At 49.7% G+C, this 25,195-nt stretch overlaps 1 protein-coding gene across 2 annotated transcripts in view; it reads right to left on the bottom strand.

Moving 5' to 3' along the window:
• Positions 1 to 25,195, bottom strand: part of CACNA1E (calcium voltage-gated channel subunit alpha1 E) — a 267,448-nt gene that overhangs the window by 87,767 nt on the left and 154,486 nt on the right. For both annotated transcript variants that reach the window (XM_065554517.1, XM_065554515.1), the window contains exons 9-18: positions 11,587 to 11,702; positions 7,720 to 7,773; positions 7,210 to 7,299; positions 6,612 to 6,821; positions 4,620 to 4,732; positions 4,157 to 4,269; positions 3,849 to 3,980; positions 3,392 to 3,464; positions 1,728 to 1,845; positions 1,152 to 1,219 (exon numbers count right to left, since the gene is read on the bottom strand). In XM_065554517.1, the coding sequence (XP_065410589.1) occupies positions 1,152 to 1,219; positions 1,728 to 1,845; positions 3,392 to 3,464; positions 3,849 to 3,980; positions 4,157 to 4,269; positions 4,620 to 4,732; positions 6,612 to 6,821; positions 7,210 to 7,299; positions 7,720 to 7,773; positions 11,587 to 11,702 (1,087 nt within the window). The remainder of the gene's footprint in view (positions 1 to 1,151; positions 1,220 to 1,727; positions 1,846 to 3,391; positions 3,465 to 3,848; positions 3,981 to 4,156; positions 4,270 to 4,619; positions 4,733 to 6,611; positions 6,822 to 7,209; positions 7,300 to 7,719; positions 7,774 to 11,586; positions 11,703 to 25,195) is intronic.

Raw genomic sequence — 25,195 nt, forward strand, 5'->3', positions numbered from 1 at the left:
TCAAGTCTGGCATTGTCTCAAGCTGCGATGGTTAACTAATGATAACTGCACCAGTGTCAGACAGGTAATAGGTGAGATGATTTTAAAATTGTTTGCACCTTCAATTTTCAGAATGCTGGACAAATCTTAGCTAATGAATCCTCACACCACACATTGGGAGTCGGAGATAGGCTACGCTGAGGTGGAGAGACTACGGCCCTGATTCAGGAAAGCACTTAAGCACATGCTTTAGTTTAAGCATGGGTTTGAGTACTTCAGTAACTCAGCCCAAGATTAGGGGTCTATTACAGTAGTGGGTGGGTGAGGTTCTGTGGCCTGTGATGTGAAGAGGTCAGGCTAGATGATCATGATGGTCCCTTCTGGCTTTAAAGTCTATGAGTCCATGTGTGAGTGCTTTCTGGAACAGGGATGGACTTTAGCAAGTGCTTTCCTGAATCAGGGCCTAAGTGACTTGCCCAGTGGTAAGGGCTTGTCTACACTTGAAAGTTATTTCAGATTAAGGTAGGGTGGGAATTTGAAGTGAAATAGCTATTGTGGAATAGCTATTCCGGTCAATTTCCCCATGTAGACAAGCCCTAAATCAGTGGTAGAACCAGGATTAGAAATCAGGCTTTCATCTCCAACCTCAGCCCACCAAGCCATGCCATCTTTCTCAAGGCAGGAGCTCAGTGATGCAGAGTCTTGATACTCTTGCCCTTCACCAACAGAAACACAGGTTCAAATCCTGCTTAGGTCCCAAGTGGAAGTGAGATTTGGTGGTCATAGCCATCACACTCTTCAAAACTACTGCCCAGGAGAGGCCCAAGGCTGGAAGAGCAGTGCATGACAGAGATGTATTGATAGAGCTCTGAGGGGGAACTGGGCTAGAACAGCAGGTGTGGGGCAAGGTTAGCACTGAGGAGCAGACAGAGGCCAGACTCAGTGCAGCATTACTAGCCCTCCTTTTCCATAAGCACTATGTTTACTCACAAATTTAAAATCAAAGAAGGAAAAAAATAGGGAATGGGCTTCCCAGGTGACCATGATAAGGACTCAGAAGTGGATTCCTGGGCCATATGGCATGGACCCTGTGTGGGGTCCATATGGACAGTCTGAACAAGGCTCATTGGGTAGTAAGGGGGGAGAGGAGGGAGAGCATTAGCATCCCTTACCTTTGTCAGCTCCTGAGCATTGGCTAGGTTGTCCACAGCGATGGCCAAGAACACATTCAGCAGGGTGTCTGGGAGCGTTAAGAGTCGACACGTCATGTGATAATGGCCTGAGCTTCTACAGCGGCCAATGGGGGAACACACAATCCCACCCCCCTTGACACAGAGGAACATGCCGGCTTCAGAGAGAGGAAACCAGCACCACTGAAGGGACCAGGCAGCTGAGGGGCCCTACTTCACTTCAGGGATAAACCCTCTACTTTTCAGAAGCAGAAAGAGGCTGAATTTGAACCAGGGTGGGAGGGAGGGGTCCCACGGCCAGCCTATAGCATGGTTCCTCAGCAGGAGATAGGAGTGCCGAGTGTCAGGGATACACTTTTTCCTCCATGTCTGAGGGGGGTAGTTATAGGACCAGGCTCTGACCCCTGCCATGTGAGATGCGGAAAGGAACTCTGGGACACCCACTCCCTCAATATGAACAGAGCACTGAGTCTCTGATGAGCAATGGGAGGAGTTATCCCCTCACAGTGAGACAGGACAGAGGGAGCTCTCACTAAAACATAGCAACCAAGAGGATACAGTTTCCAAACAAGGTGAGGATGATGAAGTAGATGGAGGACCACATGCCTGAGCGGACTCCGCCCTGGGAGCGGATCCCGTTGTACATCACCTCGTTCCAGTCCTCGCCCGTCAGGATCTGAACAAACAAACAGGGGGCACTATCACCCACGCTATTATTTTATATATATCCCACCAGTTTTCTATCTGCAAATGTGTGCAGGAGGTGGTCCAAGTATGGAGATCCTGTCTCAGGGACGATCCTGCCCCACAGCTGGGTTACATGGGGAGAAGGGATCTGCTCTGTGGTGAGGAATTAGGTGTCTTCCAGAGATTTTTGGAATCTACAGCAGAACACCAGCTTTCATTTAATGTAGGGGCATGGATCTCCAATCCTTTATGCCAGTGTAACTCACTGAAGGCAATGGAGATACACTGGCATAAGCCCCCATGTAACTGCATGGAGAACCAAGCCTTAGGCTTAAGAACATAAGAATGGCCATACTGGGTCAGACCAAAGGTCTATCTAGCCCAGTATTCTGTCTTCCGACAGTGGCCAGTGCCAGGTGTCCCAGAGGAATGAACAGAACAGGTAATCATCAAGTGATCCATCCCCTGTCACTCATTCCCAGCTTCTGGCAAACAGAGGCTAGGGACACCATCCCTGCCCATCCTGGCTAATAGCCATTGATGGACCTATCCTCCATGAATTTATCTAGTTCTTTTTTGAACCCTGTTATGGACTTGGCCTTCACAATATCCTCTGGCAAGGAGTTCCATGGGTTGACTGTGTGTTGTGTGAAGAAATACTTCCTTTTATTTGTTTTAAACCTGCTGCCTATTAATTTCATTTGGTGACCCCTAGTACTTGTGTTATGAGAAATAGTAAACAACACTTCCTTATCTACTTTCTCTACACCAGTCATGATTTTATAGACCTCAATCATATCTCCCCTTAGCCATCTCTTTTCCAAGCTGAAAAGTCCCAGTCTTATTAATCTCTCCTCATATGGAAGCCATTCCATATCCCTAATCATTTTTGTTGCCCTTTCCTGAACCTTTTCCAATTCCAATATATCTTTTTTGAGATGGGGCGACCACATCTGCACACAGTATTCAAGATGTAGGTGTACCACGGATTTATATAGAGGCAACATGATTTTCTGTCCTATTATCTATCTCTTTCTTAATTATTCCCAGCATTCTGGTCGCTTTTTTGACTGCCGCTGTACATTGAGTGGATGTTTTCAGAGAACTATCCACAATGACTCCAAGATCTCTTTCTTGAGTGGTAACAGCTAATTTAGACCCCATCATTGTATAGTTGGGATCAGGAGCGCCGCCAGATTTTCTGCCGCTCTAGGTGGCGGAAGGTTCCGCTCCGAAATGCTGCCCCCACAGAGGCGGTGGAAGGTCCCACCGCTGAAATACCACTGCGGTTGCCGCCCCCCAAATTGTAGTGCCGTAGGCGACCGCCTAGGTCGCCTAATGGGTTGCGCCAGCCCTGGTTGGGATTATGCTTTCCAAGGTGCATTACTTTGCATCTATCAAGCTTCTAGATCTTTTGGTTGTAAAGAAAACTTCAGAACATGAACCACCTCGGGTGGTGGATAAGAATCAGAGAGCCGGGGGTATTGACTGTATGGTAGAAAAATCCAGCTGCCTCATTTTTACCAGGCCCCTACCTGAAACACTGTCATGATGGCTGCAGGGAAGGTGTCAAAGTTTGCAGAAGGAGTCCCATCCATGAAATTAAATCTGAAAATGAACCAAAGGGAAATGCACAAGCTGGAATATGGAGGTGGCACTACATCACTGTTTTCTGTCCTCTTAGGTCTGCTGCTCCTATAATAGCCTACCCCATCCATTCATCACTTCCCTCGACTTTCCCTTCTTCTTTGTCCCCATTTCACCTTTATCATGAGACAGGTAAGGACCCTGGAGCACTTCTGCAGGAATCTGAGCAGACATCATGCCCATTGTGCCCTGAACTAGCCTGATCTAAGGTCCTTCAGAAAAAGGAACATTATTGGTAATCTGGTGCAAGCTGGTGGGTCAGTGTTTTCCTTGAAAGGATGGGAGATGATATTATTCACTGTAAATAGAAGGGCTCCAATCTTCCCTGGCCTTTCATGCACTTACCTGCCTCCAAACAGCTGCATTCCCAAGAGAGCGAAGACAACAATGAAGAGGAAAAGGAGGAAGAGCAAGCTGATTATCGACTTCATGGAACTCATCAGGGAGACCACCAAATTCCTCAGGGATGCCCAATACCTGGAAAATGCAGATGTTACTGTAGCACTAGTAGTAGGACTGTGCAAAACAAGGGGAATCTGGATCTGTGATGGCAGCCAGGCGAGAGCTAGGAGCCAGAAGGGGATAGGGAAAGGGCCAGGTGGGCTGAGAGGTAGGGAGCCAGTAGGCAGGGACGTATGTTCCTCTTTACTTACTTTGTTATTTTAAATATTCTCAGAAGACGAAGGGCTCGTAAGACGCTGATCCCAAAAGAGGTTCCTGGTCTGAAGATAGCCCAGACCACTTCAAAGATGCTTCCCACTGTGACCTGGGGGATCAGAAACACACATGAGAATAGAGCCTGTGTACATAACGTGGGCTTAGAGTGTCAAGGACCATAGTAATCACAGGAAGTCCCTCTCAGGTGTGCAACTCCATGTGATGGCCAGCCCTATGTAATCAGAAGCTAGTAGTTTGGATCTCAGTACTGCTGTAACAGACTATGTTGCTTGCCTTTCTATCCCTTCTACTAGGAACACCCCCTCCCCACAGCCCTCTGGAAGGACTGTCCCATTCCCCTTCCCCTCTTTAAGTTATGTTGTAACCCTCCCCTCCCCCCGAGACCCGCAGACTGTTCTGCTGCCTACAGCATTTGCTCTAGTTTCATGCACTGCTTACCCCACAGTCAAAGCAGTTGAAAGAGGAATGAAAGTAAAGGCGCGGCCCCATTCCATACATCTTTAAGGACATCTCCAGGAGGAAGAGCCCAAGGAACAGGAACTCTGCATAGTCTGAAACAGGGGAATTCAGGTGCATTAGCTACACATCTGCTTCTCCTTATCTGTGCTTAGAAAACAGTGTAAAGAGCTGATACAGTGACCCTTGCATGGGGTGTCAGCAGACAAACCTTCATCACTCCAGGAGAACCTCTACCACTTGATCTAAAGGAATAACTCCATTAGCTGGTTGCAGCTGTAGGTTATTAACCCCTAGTGGCCCAGCCACTGCAGGGGGACATGACAGACTTTACCAATGTGTTATGCTGATACTAGATTTTATGGGACCTTGTGCAAAGACAAGCAGAGTCCTCAAACAGAGTTCACTAATCCACTCAGCACATTCTAGGAGACAGGACAACCAGACAGGGGGATCAAGGTCCTTTTCACTGACTCTGTAGGGAAGGAATGTGGAATTGGTTGCTTCTCTCTGGAGATCTAGAAAGTTTGTGTATCATTAGCTGGTATGCAGAGAATGGATTAAGGTGCTTGCCTTCGTGAATCATAGATAACTGGACCCCCAAACTAAGTTTTCAAAGGGTGTGTGTTATTAGGGAGAGTGTCACAGAAGAACGGGTGCACTCACTTAAGTGAAGTCACTTCTGCAGTGGAACACAGCTGTGGTTTAACAGCACACAACAAACACTACACAACAGTTTTAGGGGCAGAAATGAAGAACTTCTCCAAATTAAACTGCAGGGGAACTTTCATAGCCCTGCTGTAATTACTCCACAGCTGGAGTCTGGCCAGGACATGCAGTTATCAGCTGTACACTTGTGAGAAGTGTCACAGGATCTTTCAGGAACATTAGTGGCCAAGTCAGTTTTCCATATTGTCCAAAAGGTGGCTCTCATTAGAACCAGCTGCCATACCACACCATCTTGTGCTGACATCTCAGCAGACAGCTTCATAGACTTGAGCTGAATCCGTATTTGAATGGGAGTCTTTCAAGGTGTAGCAGGAGTGGTATACATTCAATAGGTGTTACTCATCCTACCGTGTGAGTACTGAACCAATGCCCCAGGAGCACTACGTTGCTGTCTGTAGGACAAAATGTAAAACTGAGGTTCTGATTATTCATGGCCGTTAGTTCATGGCTGTCAGATCTACAGCAATTTTTTTAACTCTGGTGCCCTGGACAAACTCTAATTGGGAATTATATTCTGTCTCCCTTCAATCCTCACTGGATTCAGTTGGCTGCAAAACACTTCTCATTTGTGCCCAGATCTCTTGTGTAGTGTCATTGTTTCTATTAAACAACTCAAGGATGGCTGCAGTTCTATGCTGGGACAAAGGATTCCACTCCGACCTATCTCAGAAGGGTGTTAATTAGTCTTTGTTCATTACATTACCACAACAGGGTAAACTTACTATTATGTCCCCACTTCACACTGATACAAAACAGTCACCTCCCTTGCAATCTGTATTGGATTTGAATGACATGAGTCCAGTCAAACTCATTCTTGTTTATCTGCTGGGAGGGAAGCAGAACTGAAAATGATTTCAGTGATGATGAGCAAGACAGTGGGCATCAGTGGAAATGGGCTGTGTACAATATTCAGGATGGCAAGTGTGATTCTGATCTCCCTCCAGGTTCATGCCAGTCTGATCCCATTGACCTCAATGGAGTTCACTCCTGATTTACACTGGGGTGACAAGAGAATCAGACCCAGCGCCGCCAACAGCTAAAGATCTTCCTGTAACAGGCTGTGAGTTGCTGCCCTCTCCAGTCCTCCTGGAAAGGCAGCAAACCATGCCATATGCTGATAGTCCTGGGGCTCCAAGCAGCCACATCTTACTTGCACTGATGGCTGACCCGGGGTCAGTGGGGTTGGTGTTCTGTACAACCTGTCGCTGTAACACACCCAAACAAGGAGAGGGACCTGTAACTCACAGAGGAGGTGGGTGAGCCACGGAGGCTGGTTGTGATGGACAATGGCAACGCAGGCAGTGTTGAGAGCCACCAAGCTCAAGACGGTCCAATAAAATACTTGGGATTTCACCATATGGCGAACGGAGATGCGCAGAAGTCGCTCCTTGTGCCGGAAATAGGAGGCGCCATCCACTTTAGCGCTCCTGATGCTGCCACGAGCAAGAGGGGTACCTGAGGGGGAGAGCCAGAAGAGAACAATGGAACACAGTGGTTTTGCTCAGCAGAGGACCTGACCAGGTCAATCTCCCTTCTGACCAGGGGATGGGAGGAATTATTTCCTCACTCAAGAGCTCTACTGTGGCAGGATGGGCTTAACCTGCCAGCTCCTATACAAGCTCTGTAAAGCAGCAGAAACAGTGTGGGGGCTCCATTCTCTGTGCTAACAACGGACAGAAACATAAGGTCTTAGCCCATCTCCACTTTGGCTTTACTCCCCTCAGGATTTTACAAGATGCTCCACATCATTAGAGGACTTGTGGGGAGGAGACTCTGGACTGCCTTAGCATGGGGCTCCGAGAAAGAGTCTATCACATAGGCTGGCGAACTGGCCTCCACTCACCCACGGAGGAGATATCGACGCAATGTTCGTCACTCGAGTCACGATTCACTGCTTCTGTCCGGTTCCTTTTGATGGTTGCTCTCCTGAGCACTGGAAATGAAGAAGAGGGGAGCTCTAGTTACCACTGCATCTAAATGCTGCCCGCAGACTGTTCAACTGATTACTATCCAGGCTTTTACTTGGTACCCAGCTAACCCGGTAACCGGGGTCTCAGTAACTGAATGGGGCTGCCGTCCAGTTCCCAGCACTAAAGTAAGTCAGGCGCTCTGTACCGAGAGAGGCTACAGATTGGCTCCATGCTCTCTGGCGTGTTGCACTCTCCCTAACCAGGAGAGGCTGCTGTCGAGCCCCACTGCTCTAACATGATGGCCTCCTGTTAACCAGCAGAAACAGTGGTTTGGTTCCCAGCACTCCCCGCAATCACATATCTGGTTCCCATTGCTCTAGTGAGCTAAACTGGAGGCAGAAAAGGGAATGCAGCTACATTAGCTAGCTTATTGTTTTCCTTACCTTCCAAGGCTGATGTCCCAGCATTTTTATTCTCTTCAGCCAGCATTACTTCTTCTGCATAAAAACAAATGGTTTAGTAAATTGTCTCCAAGTGTCTGATATACCAGGGAATGAAAAAAAGAAAGCTCAGAGTACCCATAGACTTCATGTCTGGTGCTCCCAGCCAGAGGGAAGAGGAAGGGCAGTGAGGGAGAAAGAGACAGAGAACCCGTCAGAGTCATAGAAATGTAGGAGTGGAAGGGACCTTGATAGGTCATCTAGTCCAGTTCCCTGCACTGAGGCAGAACTCAGTATTATCTAGACCATCTCTGACAGGTGTTTGTCTAACCTGCTCTTAAAAACCTCCAATGATGGAGATTCCATAGCCTCCCTCGGCAATTTATTCCTGTGCTTAACCACCATAACCGTTAGGAAGTTTTCCCTAATGTTCAACCTAAATCTCCCTTGCTGCAATTTAAGCCCATTGCTTCTTGTCCTGGCCTCAGTGGATAAGTAGAACTATTTTTAACCATCTCTTCATAACAACCTTCTATGTACTTGAAGACTGTTACCATGTCTCCCCTCAGTCTTCTCTTCCCCAAACTAAACGAACCAAATTTTTTCAAGCTTCCCTCACAGGTCATGTTTTCTAGACCTTTAATCATTTTTTTGTTGCTCTCTTCTGGGCTTTCTCCAATTTGTCCACATCTTTCCTGAAATGTGGTGCCCAGAACTGGATACAATACTACAGCTGAGGCCTTATTAGTGCTGAGTAGAGTGGAAGAATTACTTCCTGTGTCTTGTTTACCACACTCCTGCTAATACAACCCAGAATGATATTTGCCTTTTTTGCAACCGTGTTACACTGTTAACTCATATTTAGTTTGTGATCCACCATAGCCCTCAGATCCTTCTTTGCAGTACTCCTTCCTAGGCAGTCATTTCCCATTTTGTATCTGTGCAACTGATTATTCTTCCCTAAGCGGAGTATTTTTTATTTGTCCCGATTGAATTTCATCCTGTTTATTTCAGACCATTTCTCCAGTTTCTCAAGAGCATTTTGAATTTGTTTTGAAGGTGAAACGATGGAGGAAAGGCAGCATCCATTACATGAGAAAGCCATGTAGTGAAATGGAACAGTTCCACCATATGACAGCAACATAAGATAACGCACGATTAGTCAGGAGATGCTGCTACACTGCCATTAGTGTTGATTAGAACTGTACTAATGTGCAGTGGAGACTGGGAGCCCCACCATGGCTTCTTGCACCTTGTGAATGAGCAGATACAATTTGACAGTAGTGGAAAGAGTCAGCTACACAACACTACGTCAGCCAATCGGAAAGAAAAATGACTTCCAATCCACTGTCCTGCTGCCTCCTCCAAGAAGAAAGCTCTCTTAAAGGCCAACAAAGATGTTTAATAAGTAGAGCCGGGCTATGTTTTTAGACAAACGTTTATTCATTTATTCGATGAAAAATGCAGTTTCAGTTGACCTTAAACTATTCACAAATTTTTACACCAATAATTTTGGTTAGTCACAAAATAGCCATAGGAGGAAGTGATGGTCATGCTACCACCCCTCCATTATAGCCTTTCGCCCACTCCCTGGATTGTGGGAGGTGCAGGTTCAAATCCCCAATCTAGAACAGACCCAAAACGGGACCTTTTAAATTCACCGAAAATTCTGAAAAATTTCAGATTCGGTTTGATGAGAACTGATTTTTTTATCCAAAATTCTTGGGTCTCCAAAACATGCCTGGAAATCGCCACTCTCCCTGGCAGGATTCCCAGTACGCCCTGCTTCCACTCAGAGCAGAAATACCATGGAAACAACACTTCTTGTTGCATTTGGGGCTTCCTTTTCTGTCCCAGCCAGAACCAGGAAGCACATAGGCATGAACCAAAACCCTAGATCCAAACTCCCCCGAACACTGGAGAAGTCTGGAACTAGATCTACAGCTGAACTTTGTGGCTCAGGCTCATCTTGAAGTTAATAAAACTTCTGTGAATCTCAACACATTGTTGATATGAGTTTTGAATGAAGGTGCAAGTCTTTTCTTATTTTATCTGAATCCACTCCCCCAATCCTATTTAAAAACCCTTCCTACACACCATGCCCTAAACAGAATCCTGTGGCTAAATTCTTCGGTGACAAACGAGGACATAAGTGACACACTGGTGACAAGTTAGAAAACAGGTGTGATATCCAAAGTCTATATCGTGCCTATTTGGAAATCTATAGCTGTGCAGAAAAAGCCTTCATTTTCATAGATGCAGTCACAGGTCGGGAGCTGGATGGAATTGTTCTCATCAAAAAAGTTCTCATCAAAGGGACCATGCATCCAGTCAGAAAACCCTCCAGGGGTGGAACTGGCTGGAAAGTGACTAACTGACCCTCACCTACTCTAATTTATGGCCCCACCATAGTAGATAACTTCAGAAAATGAAAAGCCCCACCCAGGCCTCTCAGTGTGGCGGGAAGTCCAACCACACAGAGTTTCAATATTTAACATATGGAACTGGCACCTCTATATAAGTCATACGTACACAGACAAATCTTTGTTAGAGTGAAGTGAAGCGCATGCTGGTGGTTTGACTTGTATACGACCTTTCAGTAATGTGATAGTTAAAAAGAAAATCACAAAAAAACCAGGAAATTCAGGGTTAAAGTTAAACTAGAAACCCAAATCTCGTTCACAGCTATGTTACCAAACTGCCTTAACTCTGTCTACCTATCATTGGCCCTTCTTTGCATGCACAATATTAAAAATACGCTCCCCGGAATGTGGGCTTGATAATCTGGTTTGTACGTCCACCTTTTCAACACAGCTGCTAAGTGCTATATTGGGTCATCACACCTGCTGAGGCTGTTTTCCTGAGAGCTCTGAGTTCATGATCTGAGGCTGGGAGGGTTGTGCGCATGGAGATGTGTTAGCTCGGTCACTAATGACACCTGGACAAATGGCTGCCCCATGGAAGCATTAGTGCTGAGCTCCTCCTGTGCTCAGCATCTCCCAGGATCAGCTCGCTCCTGAGGATGGGGAATGCTAGCATACTGACGGCAATCTGTCAGACTCCTGTCTGCGTGCTGTGCATGACTGCAAAGGTGGTCATACAGCAGCATAACCACTCTGGTTTCCATGCTGCAGTGAGCTCCGTGCAGGCACAGGGATCTCCCTGGGGGAGCTCCCTGCAGGACCGGTGGGTGGAGGTTGTATGGAACACTAGAATTATGGCCAAACTACTTAGTACTGGAGGATAAGTCTGAATTTCTGATTTCCTAAGGGCATCCTTATGGGAGAAGAGCGAAAATATTTTAGCTGTGTCATTGGGCAGCTGTGTTAATGGCCACTTAAGTTAGCTCCAATGCTCGTAGGCTACCAAACACGTTGTCCCACCCACTCCACCTGGGATTTAGATATGCCTTTTTTGCACATTCAGTATCACAGTGTACCAAAGGAATACACACCTTAGCCAAATCCTGCCCTCGCTTCTACCCATGTCACCTCCTCGGATGGAAGTGGACTTACGCATTTGTAACCAAAGGTGAAATTCAGCCCAACCATGGCACCTTTGATGCACTCTGGCCTCCAATGCGCAATTCAGTCGCATGCGACTCAGCAGAACATTTTCTGCCCCGGTGAAATATTTTGTGGGGGAAGCATGCAGCAGAGACAGTCTGGGTGTGGGGGAGGGGCAGAGAACCGTATGGACCCACAAGCTGTACAATACGGAGCTAATTCATTCATCAGTGATGGCAGCCTCCGACTTCGCAGGCATCTGCTGAACTACAGAGCGAGAGCAGCAGCTCCCCTCCCCCGAGCCAGTGGGGTCACCCCGTCATTCACATGGAAATGCTGACCCTAGGCCTGCCACCAGCCTTACCTGCTTTGTCTATCCACGCCCTATAGCCATTCAATTCCCGTTCGATCTGCTGCTGGCGACGCAGCTTCATGAAGGCTCTGCGGTTCTCCACCCGCTCTCGCTCTTTGGCAAATTCCCTGTAGACACAGAAGGGCAACGTTGGTTTTATTGAAGAACAGTGGCATGGCTGGGATAAGGAAGAGGTGTGTGTGAGAAAGAGAGAGAAAGAGCGAGCAGGACAGCACAGCTAGGGCAAGGGAGTGTGTGTGCAAGATGACACAGCTGGGACCATGGTGTGTGTGCGCATGTGCGCAGGATGTTATGGCTGGGACCATTGATGTGTGTGTGTGTGTGCACACACGCAGGGTGGTATGGCTGGGATCACTGGGGTGGTGTTTGCAGAGTGGCACGGCTGGGACCATGGTGTACATTTGTGTGCATGCAGGGTGGTATGGCTGGGACCATGGTGTATGTGTGTGTGTGTGTGTGTGTGTGCAGAGTGGCATAGCTGGGACCATGGTGTGTGTGTGTGTGTGCGCAAGCGCAGGGTGGAATGGCTGGGACCATTGGGGGGGCAGTGTGTGCAGGGTGGCACAGCTGGGATCATGGTGGGTGTGTGTGTGTGTGTGTGTGTGTGTGTGTGTGTGAGTGGGACAGCACAGCAGGGCCAGTGGCAGGGTTGGGACAGGGCTGGGCCAGTGCTGTGCAAGTTGGCTCAGTTGGGGTAGAAGGGTGGGCATGGGACAGCATGGCCAGGACAGGGGACAGCTCTCAGGGCACAATGTGGGGTGGCAGGCTTCGAGGGATGGACAGAAGGATACTTGGGAGGACTGGGAGGAGAGCCAGCGCGGTGGAGGGGTGGTCACACAGCTGGCCGGCTAGGGCACAGGGAAGACAGAGGGATGACTGATGCAGATGGAAACACTGCCCTCGGACTGAGGCACACGGAGGAAGGCTGGCTGGAGCAGATGGGTGAGATGAACAGATCTACTGAGCCAAAGCATCAGTATAACTGGGATGAAAGGGACCAATGGATGGGACCAAGGTACAGATGGAGCAAATCTACAGTGTGGTGCATGGAGGGGGGTGAATCAGTAGGAAAAGTAAGGAAAAGGGGTCAGTGTGGGAGAGAGGAGTGAAGCTGATGAATGTGCAATGAAATCCCCATGTTCTCCAGCATCCCTGACCAGGGGCAGCCCTGCCCAGCACCAGTGCACGGTCCAGAGGGGCAGGTTATGGCCCAGATATTAACTCAACTCTCCCTCCTCCCAGTGCTCGCCAAGGTCTGCCCCGCCCCCGACCCCTTTCAAAGGTGTGGGAGGAACGAGTGGGCAGGACACGCAGATGCTCTGTAGACTCCTTAGCGTCCCTCCACTTGGATGGGAGGAAAGAAATAGCAGATGGGACCTGAGAAGGGGCATGTGCAATGGGTGAAGAGCCAACGCTGGGCAAGCCCAGGGGGTGGGCAGTCTGGGGCAGGTACAGCCAGACCCTGCAGTGCTTGATACAGGAAGCCAGGTGAGAGCATTCCTGCTGCATGAACTGATATTCTCTCAGCCCATCTCCCAGAGAGATGCTTAAAACTCCACTCAGTCACTATGTGCTGGCTTGTAGTAGGCACAGCTCCTCTTTACACACACTGCAGTGTTGCTGGGGGGAGGCGGTAGAATGCATTATTAAGACAAAATTTATTCCACTGCAGCCCTGCTGTGTGCTCCATGGATCTGTGCAAGCTGGGGAAGGCCAGGGTGCAGACGTGAGAGGAGGGGAACTCCCCCTCTGCCCCCCCACAGAGCTGACAGCCCAGCACGGGAATGAGGCGAAAAATCAAAAATGACCAATGTGACCCAGGTGAACACATTTTTCCACCCTTGCTGCACGGCACTGCCTGAGCACTGTGATCCCACCCGGACAAAGAGGCTCTCCATCTCTCAGTCATGGAAAACAGATCGGACAGATATTTTAAGTGTGCAGCCTCCTCAGTGCCTGACTTCACAGCCCCTTCTGTCAGGAGAGCAGGGGTTTGGGGGGGATGGGCAGAGGGCCCCTCGGCATGCCACTTGAGTCACTGACAGTTCATGGGTTTGCTCTGGATCAAGTGCCCAAGGGTTTTGGGGTTTATCCTTTGAGGCTATCCACATGCCCCTTCTGCTCCCAGACAGCTCTCAAACACAGAGACTGGGTCCCCTTCCACCTCAACAGGGCTTGTCCAAGGTCACCTAGGAAGGCTGTAGCAGAGCTGGGAACCCAGCTCTCCTGAGTCCCAGTCCAGGGCTGGACCATCCTATCTCTGTTGTCTTATTTCTGGTTCTTATTTAGTCACCCATTTCTTGTTTGAGGGAAGGCTGTTGATCACGTGTGCACTAGCACAGGGCACTGGGGACATTTTCTAAGCCAAAAATACACAGTTATACATCTGGGCAGACTCTAGGGTGGCTCGGCTGCATGGTAAGTCATTTCTTTTCCTCAGGTTTACTCGTACAGCACAGAGCACACTGGGTCATTTGGTGCAATGATCATAATGCTCAAAGCTCAACTAAATCTGATCAGGTCTGGCAGCAGGAGCCCCTGCACAGCAATCAGTCAGGGTCAGGTGGGGAAAGGAAACAGAGGAGTAGCCCTCCCTATTTTAATACTCTACTATCTTTAAGAAGAAACAAACAGATTAGTATGTTTCAAAGGAAGATCTGAGACACATAAGTAAGGGATGCCTCTGGGGCACCGCTAATGATCAGCCCTCGTGCTTCATAGTCTAAGCAGTTCCGCACTCAAGAGGCAGGAGGAGATTTCCCCTTTGTGGGATAAGGTTGCATGACGGGGGCTAGATTTTCAAACAGAGCTCAGCTCCTGTTTAGGCACCTGCACAATTGGGCCAGGTTTTCCAGAGTTCAGCACCCAATGCACTGAGCTGTTTTGAAAACCTGGCCCAGTTTGTGGGTGATGAGCTCCTTTGAAAATTCTGACCTTGAGAATAGTGTATGTGTGTGTGGCGGGGAGGGGTCAACCTTCCTCTGAAACATCCAGCTTTGGCTGTGTCCAGAGAGAGGACACTGGACTACTGGGTCTGATCTGGTGTCTCCTATAGTTACTATCATAAAAGGAAACCACAGAAGCTAAAATCTATGAGTGGATTTCCTTCGGACTCCAGCATACACCTATAAATATCAGGAAACTGAGTAAAGGCTGAGATTCCCTCCTTAACCCACCACCATTGTACTTGCATGCTGCTGGCTCACCACACTCTGGGAATCGTACTTACTGCAATCCCTAGGCACAGCAGGGGACAGCTAGAGAAAATGGAGTTTCTGCATCAACTCTAGTTTACTCCTGACTGGTTAACCCCTTGATGGCACTAGAACAGGAGGCATTTGTGGCTGGAGACCCAACCACCAGGTGGGTTAACTCCCTGCTCCACGGCAGCCATGCCTGATGCAGGAGCTGCTCCTCCATTTCCACCCATCCCCATCCCTGATGCACCTGAATGGAGGGTCAAAGGATTAATCTACGTGAGGGAGAACTTCTAAAGGGTTTGTAGGGAGACCCCTCTCTCTGTAGAAACTGCTTTGCTTTAGTGATCAGCAATGCACGCTCCTCCGATTCAGTACAAATAAAGCTTTTGTGTATGGATTCAGGGTCTCTCACTGTTGTCATAGTAACCCAGTGAGAAATGAACCCCTCTGGGATGGGCAAGCCTGCAAGATTCAAAGACATACTTAGGTACACACACAGCTCTACAAGTCTACACACATGAGCATTAATGCTCATACTGGAACACAGAGGCTCACCCATCTGTATGCTTTGCACACGCACATGCTAGACATACACAGACAAAGAAAGGCACACATACACAGACAAACTTGTGATCATACTAGCACATATATACACCATGCCCATCTTTCACAAAAGAAAACACGCACACACCTGAGGCTTCACACTCACGCCCCAGATTACTCAGACAGCAATACACACACAGACCCTACCCAAATGTATGAAAACACATGAAATAAATAAATCCATAAATACAATCTTCTGCAATCACACACATGATCAAAGACATACATGCAAACAATATGTATGCACACAGGCAGGAAAACACACAAACACATATACACACCATGCACCTGTGCAAACTTGCATACATATATTCCCATAACTATATATAGATATGCATATGCTAATACCCAAATAGAACTATATACCTATACATACATTCACTCAAAATACATGATCATATGCTGACAATTCTGGTTTACATACTTGTGTACACACATCAGTGACCATATTCATAAGCAAACACGCACCTTTCCTGTATGCTGCTATACAGAATGACCACTATACCAATATGAACAAACATGCAGGACTACATGCACTTATGTATGTATGGACCAAAAGGTCGATGCAGAAATAGAAACATGGGAAAATATGCCAAATAACACACCTATGGAACTGAAATACACAGGCTCGTACACATACTGCCTGCAGGCATGGCACACACATCAATACAGGAACCATATGCATGGAAGCTCACATGTGTACACACACTGTACAAAGTGATGCATTTGCTTTACACACCCACATATGCATGTTTAGTCATAAGCATAAGATGACACATGCACGCACACACACACTGTGTTGCCACTTGCATAGACACAATACTTTCAGGATATAAACCTACATATACAACCATACACCTATGTAGACTCCCACTCCCATACCCACAGTGGGCCAAATTAATCTCTGCTGTAACTCCATTGAAGGAAATGTATGCACATGTGTGAAATGTATGAATTCTGCACATTGTGCCCAGACATACATAGGCACACACATGCGGGTGTGTGGCATGTATACAAACACACACACCGAGCACATGGCTAAGGTAAGTGTCAGTCACAATACTTGAGCAGGTACAAAAGCCCATGATGCATGAAGAATAAGACACAAAGAAGTTCACTTCATATACTGCACCCCCCTTCTGGCCCCGCAGCATTCTAATTACAGCATGAAAGAGGCATGATTATGAAGAACAAATGGCTGTGTTCTTTTACAAGACAAGTGTCTCACTCCTCTGAGATCCCAGTAGCCATCTCTCTCCCCAAAACATTCAAAGGAATCTAAAGAATTGTATGTCTGCTTTAGAGAGAGTTTGAGTTTATTACCCAGGCAGAACCATTACACACTTAGCATTGTGTGGGTATTTTTTGTGGGGAAAAAAAAAGAAGTTCTGACTGTTCCCAGAATCCCTTGTTTAAGCATTTTTAATTCCATCCCAGGAAGGTTAAGTTTCCTGCCGGTCTGGCGTTCGCATCAAATGGCTCTCCCCCTCCATCTGCGGACGTCAGACTAAAATGAGACCTTCTCTACTCCTACACTAGAGGAGGAGGGAGGAGAGCATTGAGAGAAAAGGAGACTGAAAATGGGAGAAAGAGGGAATGAGAGGAGAAAAGGAATGGGAGAGGGGATAAGAAAGAATCTTTAACAGCCAATCAGCAAATAGGCTCACAGCTCTTGGCTTAACATTTGGGAACAAGGTGTGTGGGCAGCATTGCAGAGGGCAGTAAAAATAATCTGTGCAGAAGTGTCTATTCTGGATCATTCATTACCTCCTGATCTCTGCTCACCAGCAGGTTCTGAGTGCCACAAAACAGGGAGACACCCAACAAACTAAGGGGTTGTCTGCATTTGACATGCTATAGTGCCGCAACTGCTTCAGTGTAGCCACTACCAATGCTGACGGGAGGGGTTCTCCACCCACCTCCCACACAGGCGACAGCTCTGTCTACACTGGGGGTTAGGTCAGCTTCGCTTCACAACCCTGAACAACGTAGCTGGGTTGAGCTAATTTTTAGTGTAGACCGGGCCTAAGCTAATTTGGGTCAAAGGTCGGGCTACCACGATTCCCAGTTTGTTCTGCTGCTTGAGCTCATTGCTTTGTCACAACGTTGTTATCGTCTGAGACCACCTCATGGGTAAAGCTTCACCTTCAGGGGCACGTAACAGCCAGCAAGCCCAACGTGCAGGGCAAAAGCCAGCAGAGCTCCAACTATCTTGTGAAAGTGAGCGCAAGTGGCTACCCTGCTGCTGCTGCAGGAAGCTGGTGTTTTAAGACCCACTCTCCTCCAGATGAAAAGCTCAGGTGAGCAGGAAGGAGTATCAGTTTCTGCAAGGTCCTGGCCCCCACTAGGTGGATGAGCTGGCTAGGAGGTCTCTTTCTGGTTTTCATTCACTGAGTGCCAATAGTGGGTCCTCCACTGCACGAAAGATACAGGAGACACATCTTGGGTGAGATTCTTCGCTGGCGTACTTCAGCACCACCGCAGTCAATAGAACAGTGCTGATTTACCCCAGCCGAGAATCTGGCCCCATCTCTCTTCCCTCTTGCCTGTCCCTGCCATCTTCTGAAACGCTTGGCAGCTCCCACTTTGGCTGTGCGGGTGGCCTTGCCTTCTTTATCTGAAGGAGCCGCTTGCTTAGCGAGAGAAGCTGTCGTAACTGTGCGACAATGGTGAAAGGGTTGGAAGTGAGCGTCTCAAGAGGCTCAGTCTGTTTAGCTTAAGAAGGAGAAGGTTAAGGGGTGACTTGATCATGGTCTCCAAGTACCTATCTGGGAAACAGACATTGAATAATCGAGGGCTCTTCAACTTAGCAGAGAAAGGTGTAAGAAGAGCCAATGGCTGGAAGTTGAAGGTAGACAAATTCAGACTAGTACTAAGGTGCAAATTTTTAACACTGAGGGTAATTAGCCATGGGAACAATTTACCAAGGGCTGTGGCAGATTCTCCATCACTGCAAATCTTTAAATCAAGATGGGATGTTTTTTCTAATAGGTAAGTTCTAGTTCAAACTAGAGTCAATTCAGGGAAGTCCTATGGACTGTGTTATACAGGCGGCCAGACCTAGACCTTCACAGTGTTCTCCTCTGGCTTTACAATCTAGGAAATGGATCCAAGAAGAAACCCAGCCAGAGAGGCGGTTTGGTAATGAAAACAGCCATTTTCAAGGACTGAATCCCCGGAGAAGCCAATGGAAACTTCCCCTTCCCAATCCCCCTTTCTGCAGCTTTATTAGACACAATGAGCTTACACCCTCTCAGCGCATGAGGCAGGACACTCCAGTGCACCCTCCTTAATCCTCATTAAGGGGGTGGGGTTTACACTGATGGTCTCTTTCCACTGCAGTCAAACCCTTGTTTGGGAAGACCTAATTTAGGGGTTGATTCTGAGAGAGGGCTTTCCTGGGTGTGGCAGGTGTTCAGCATGTCCAGGGATTGGGCCCAGTCCACTAATGCTCTATTTTCAAAGATAAAATTTGTCAGATTGAGAATCTCGAATATGGGCTAATTGCTTCTGTCCATTAGGAGGAGGGGGGGAAAATAAGTTAAACTCAATGTAACGGATTATTTCATTTCAAAGAGACACATTACTGAGCAGGGCAGCAGCGGAGGCTGGTGACATCTGAAAGTGGGTGGGCGAAATTGACAGATCAAGGATTGCTCAGAACCAATTTACAGCACTGGGTAAAGATAATGCTGTAGCTGAGTAAGACCCGGGCAGGCAATGCTGATTGACAGCCATTTAGAGACATTCCAAACCAGATGGAGGGGGGCTTTTCAAAGGAGCCTAGAGGTCTGAGGTGCCCAACTCCCATTGGCATATCAAGGGCTTGTCTACACATACAGCGTGGCCGTGGCGCAGCTTCACCAATGCAGCTGTGCCACTGTAGCGCTCAGTGAAGATGTTTCCTATGCCAACGGGAGAGCATCTCCCATTGGCACAGGTACTCCACCTTCCCGAGGGGCAGTAGCTGTGTTGACGGGAGAAGCCCTCTTGTTGACATAGTACCATCTATGCTGAGGGCTAGGGAGGCATCACTTGGGAGCGTGGATTTTCCACCCCCTTGAGCGATGTAGTTATATCTACGTACATCTGTAGTGTAGACAAAGCCTCAGATGTAGGAGATGAAGGGGGGAGCTCTCTATGACCTTCCATTTTCCCCTTCAAATACCTCTGACTGGACAAACCCAGCCAAGGAAGGCAGGGCACCTCCTCTCAAGGCCTAATCTCTTTGCCTCTGCAGGTACCCAGATCCTGCAAGCCTAGGAAGTGTTGGACCCACTGAGAGCATCAGGCCGTCCTGGCTGCCCCATTCTTAAAACAATGGCTGGGTAGCACGCACACCTCTCAGCACACTCCAGCCTGCAGGCCAAACTGCAGCGCATGAACAGAGCCCCTGTTCCTAGTGTGGGTTATATCCCATAACCCTCCCTCTCTGGTGGGTGAAGGACAGCCGGTCAAACTTAGCACTGGCTTAAGGAGGTGAAAGCCCACTGATGTCAGCGGAATGACGTCCACTTACGCACCGGGGCTGAGGGCGACCCAGCAGCACCTCAGGATTGTGTTCTGTAAAACTGACGGCATTCACTAATGACGGAGAGAAACACTGAGGGTTGTGACAGGGAGCACAGGAACTCTGTTAAGCAGGGGCTAGGGAGAAGCATGCCATCTGCCCTACACAGGCGGGCACCATCATAACAGCATGCCCAGTTTGTCTGGGCATTCGGAGCACAGATGGTACAATTCCTCCCTTCACTGTGAATTCTCCTGGCTCCTTGCTGCTCTCCAGTACAACCTTGGCATTCCTTTCATCTGCTCTGAGAATCTCTTAGGTAATATCTGCTTCCAGGAGACAGACCTCACTAGACACCCTGACTATCAGCAACGGGGAGTGTTTCCCCTTCCCTACAAGCACATATGCTGTACAGGAGAGAGAGGGATTCTTTTGGTAAAACAGGGTCCCCAGGTCTGTGCGTGAAGAGCATAGAGGGATCAGTGGGAGAAGTGTCTTCATATTTTAAAAAAAAAAATCTCACCACGACAATTGGCTCCCTTTTTGGTAGATGCACCGAAGAAGCCAAGGGTTGCATGGAGATTGAAATCCTCTGGGATCCTACAGGTGCTTCCCTCCCTTTCAGGGTTGGTGCACACTTGTAGATCAATGAGCACTGGTAACGGTATCCATGCTGTGAACAAAGAGCTTCCATATCCAAGGCCACTGATACAACACCTTTCAGCAGCACCAAATGCACCACTGACAAAACAAATAAAACCTCTCTGAATCCCAGCCAGGCCAGTTCTTTGGACTCACTTCACCCTTCCATAAAGCGGTTTGGAAGCTAAAGCTGAGATGTGCACAGGGAGTTTTCAAGTCAGATCTTTGGAATCTAGTTTATGGAGGGTTCACATCTGCCATGGTAAAAGTGGACTGGCATTTTTGCAGTCTAAGTCAGAGGTGGGCAAACTACGGCCCGTGGGCCACATCCAGCCCACGGGACCATCCTGCTCGGCCCCTGAGCTCCTGGCCCAGGAGGCTAGCCCCTGGCCCCTCCCCCGCTCTCCCTTCCCCACAGCCTCAGCTCGCTCGCTCCGCCGCTGGCGCAATGCTCTGGTGGCAGGGCTGTGAGTTCCTGGGGCAGCGCAGCTGCAGAGTCTGGCCTGACCCGGTGCTCTGAGCTGCATGGTGGCGGTGGCTGCGGCGTGGCCCGGATCCAGCCAGGCGGCGTGGCTGTAGTGCCGCCAGCCACTGGTGCTCCAGGCAGCGCGGTAAAGGGGCACAGAGCGGGGGGGTTGAATAGAGGGCAGGGGAGTTCGGGGTGGTTGTCTGGGGGCAGGGGTGTGGATAGGGTCAGGGTGGTTGGGGGGGGGCAGGGGGTTGAATAGGGGTAGGGGTCTCGGGGAGGCAGTCAGGAAGGGGGTGGGGGGTTGATGGGGCAGCAGGGGGCAGGGATTCTGGGGGCAGTTAGGGGACAGGAAGAAGAGGTGGTTGGATGGGGCATGGGCCTGGGGGGGCCATCAGGAATGAGCGAACGGGTTGGATGGGGCGGCGGATGGCAGTCAGGAGCGGGGGTCTAGGGCGGTCAGGGGACAGGGAGAGGCCGTGTGTGGATGGGGCAGGGGTCCCGGGGGAGGGGGCATCAGGGAACGGGGGGGTTGAATGGGGCAAGAGTCCCAAGGGGGGGCAGATAGGAGGTGGGGGCTGGGCCACATCCCCCTCCCCTAACTGGCCCTCCATACAATTTCCGAAACCTGCTGCGGCCCTCAGGCCAAAAAGTTTGCCCACCCTGGTCTAAGTCCTGCTCCCAGGTTCCATCTGTGTCCCTTGATGTCAGGTGAGCTCTTACAGAAAGATGGCAAATGCTTTTCTAAGAAAACTCCTAGGCTTTGTATGGTATACGATGGGGAGTGGAACCCTATGGGTGAGGATATGGTATTGTCAAGGTCTTGTAAATGTCTCCCTCTTCCCATCTGCATTTCTCTATCTTGCCTGGGTTTAGCTTAAGATAGCTGTCCTTCCCCCAGGAGCTGAGTTCCCTCAAACACAGGGGACGCTAGCAAATGGTGCTATTTAAGTTTGATGTGAAGGAGATACAGAGCAGGGAATGTCATGTGCATCTTGCTGCCATCAAAGATCATGGTGTCTTTACAGATCCTCACCAGTATAAGCCAATGTAGCGCCATTGACTTCAGAAACTGTGGGCTCTATTCTGAGCTCTTCCAGTGTCTTCCAACCTTGGGGAAAATCATGTGATCTCCTTCAATTTCCCCCATCTTCAAACTGAGAACAATTGGACCAAACTTTTTCAGGTGCTTAGAGATCCTCAGTTGAAAAGCACAGTATAAGTATTAAAGCTGAAAACTAGTGGGGAAAATTGCCCGTGAATATTCATGCAATTATGAAAGCAAATTTTGATTCAACTGCATTCACCACCCATTCATGTTCGCTTCCTGGGAACATTCGAGTGCTCAAATTGAATACTTCATTAGTCACCTAAAGTGAATTTTGAATTCTACATTTGAGCGACAAATTCACAATCCATGCTTTTGGTTATATGTCACCCTGTCACAGAACCAGGGCCGGCTCTAGGCACCAGCAAAACAAGCTGGTGCTTGAGGCGGCACATTTTTAGGGGCGGCATGGCCGGCACCAGAATGCCGCCCCTGCCACCCCTAAAAATGTGCCCCGGCCGCCCTAGCTCATCTCCGCTGCTGCCACTCGCGTGCCACGGCGTGCAAAACAGCTGATTTGCGTGCCGCTGCTCCCCCTCCCTCCCAGACTCTCAAACCTGGGAGGGAGGGAGAGATCCCGAGCAGCCGCGGCGCGCGAAACAGCTGATTCGCGCGCCGCTGCTCCCCCTCCCTCCCAGGTTTGAGAGCCTGGGAGGGAGGGGGAGATCCCGAGCGGCCGCAGCGCGTGAAACAGCTGATTCGCACGCCGCTGCTCCCCCTCCCTCCCAGGTTTGAGAGCCTGGGAGGGAGGGGGAGATCCCGAGCGGCCGCAGCGCGTGAAACAGCTGATTCGCACGCCGCTGCTCCCCCTCCCTCCCAGGTTTGAGAGCCTGGGAGGGAGGGGGAGACTCTGAGTGGCTGTGGCGCGCGCGCCGCTTCTCCCCCTCCCTCCCTCCCTCCTAGGCTTGAGAGCCTGGGGGGAGGAGGCAGGGCTGGGGATTTGGGGAAGGGGCGGAGTTGAGGTGGGGCCGGGGGTGGGGTAAGAAAAAAACAGGGGGGCGGCCAAAATTGTTTTTGCTTGGGGCGGCAAAAATCCTAGAGCCGGCCCTGCACAGAACACTCACAATGGTCTACATTTTAAAAAGTGACCAGTAATCTTAGTGCCTCAATTTTGGGTGCTCATCTTGAGTCGCCTTAGAGGGGTCTGATTTTCTAAAGTACTGAACACCCAATCTCTTAAAATCGGGCCATTTAAGCAGTCTCAAGTTGAACGCTGAGACCAGTACTGGGTTTATAATGGCGCCAGTGGTGCCCTAGTGCCAGGCTCACACTCAAAAGGGGCCCCAGCCCGGCCCGCTCGAATTTGTGCTGCTCCCCGAGCCGCCAGCTCCTCTCCACCCTCTGGCCCTCCCTCCCCCTCCTCCTCCCTCACTCGCTCCTCTTGGTCAGCTGACCCAGGGCTTCTCTCCACCCCCTGGTCCCACCCGCCGGCTCTTCTCCACCCCCTGGCCCTCCCCACACCCACTGCTCGCTCCTCTCAGCTGGCTGGCTGAGGGCTCCTCTCTGCCCCCATCACCGGCAGGCAGCAGACGGTCACGAGGCCTAGTGCCTGGGGATGCCCTGCCCTGTCCAGGCTCTAGTCCTGCAAAGAAGCACTTGCGGGTTTCCCAGCCAGGCTCCGTTAGTGGCTCTCCTTGGGCCCCTTGCTCTGGCTCCCTGCCCAGCCGCTGCTGCTCCCCTACAAACCGCACAGAGAGCAGCACCAGCTGTGATGTCTGGCAGGTGCAACCTGTTCCACGTGCGGCTCTGCCCATGCTTCCCGGGGCTCCCGCCCCCTGGTAGAGCCAGCCACTCCCTGGCTCAGGACCTTTCCTCTTACCTGGGCAGGGGAAGGGGGATGTACAGTGGGGAGGGGCTGAAAGGAGATGTAGTCCCTCGCTTTGCAGATCCATCACCCTAGAAAGCAGGGGGTGGGGCAATGGGGTTTCTGAGCAGTGGGATGGGGAGCTGAGCAGACTTGGGGGAGAGATGTTCAGCTGGCAATGGTCAATGGAGGGGACTCCCAGCCCCCCCTACTGTAACCACTAGAGCCCACTCCCCTCCCAGGGATGGTGAGAGAACCCAGGAATCCTAACTCTGAGTCTCTCCCGTCTGCTATGACCAGATTGCACTGCCTCCCAAGAGATGTGAGTGCCCAAGCGTGCTTCTAAATCACAGAAAAAAAACACGTGAAGAGAAGGAGCAATGATACCGGTGTGGCTGATCCATGACCCTAACGCGGGGATTCATTAATTCAGTCAGTCACACGTACAGAGCAGGTCTGATTCCCTCGAGCAGGGCCCAGCCACACACTCTCCAGAACTGGCTGGTCCATCTCTGCGCAAAGATCTTTGTCTCGCCCTATCCCTGATTCACAATGAAATATCCACCCTGCTCCAAGCCAGAGTGACCAGTCCCTCTGCTCCTTCCACCTGCATGGTCCTGAATCGCTGTTGCCTCGTGTGTTACAAATGTGGCTTGGCTGGGGCCACAGCTGCAGAGCAAGCAGCACCCATTGTGGTCCCTCTCCTGCACACTCATTGGGCGACCCAGGTGGAATCATCCAGCCCAGCCACTTTCTGGCTGGATCTTGAGGCTTCGAACCAGGGGGCTGCAATTGTATTAATGACACAGGCCCAGGTGGGTTTGGACCATTCCCCTGACGGAGCCTGTGACAGCACATGTTTGCAGAGACACAGAGCCAGCGTATTTCAAACAATGCAGAATTCATTTTCCCCTAGGGCTCCGAAGCACTTAGGAGGGTAGGTTAACACAGGCGGGCTGGGAAAAATTGTCCAACCCCAACTTTTTTCCACTGAAAAATGCCGATTTGGGTTTGAGACGGGCTTGGGCCTGATTTTTAAGCCCGGGTACTATGGGGCCCCACAAATATGTTTGGCACTGGGCCCACAAAAGGTTAATCTGGCCCTGGCTGAGACACCCAAAACCACTAGTCAAGTCTCAACATCAGGCCAATGCCGCAGAATTTTACGTAACTAATCTCCACAACACAAATTGTGAACATTTCCAACAAGTTTTTCATAAACAATCAGCAGAGCAAGGATTATCTGTCGAAGAGATTCACAAGGAAT

Source organism: Chrysemys picta, chromosome 8 (assembly GCF_011386835.1).
Source record: "Chrysemys picta bellii isolate R12L10 chromosome 8, ASM1138683v2, whole genome shotgun sequence".
Lineage (NCBI taxonomy): Eukaryota > Metazoa > Chordata > Testudines > Emydidae > Chrysemys > Chrysemys picta.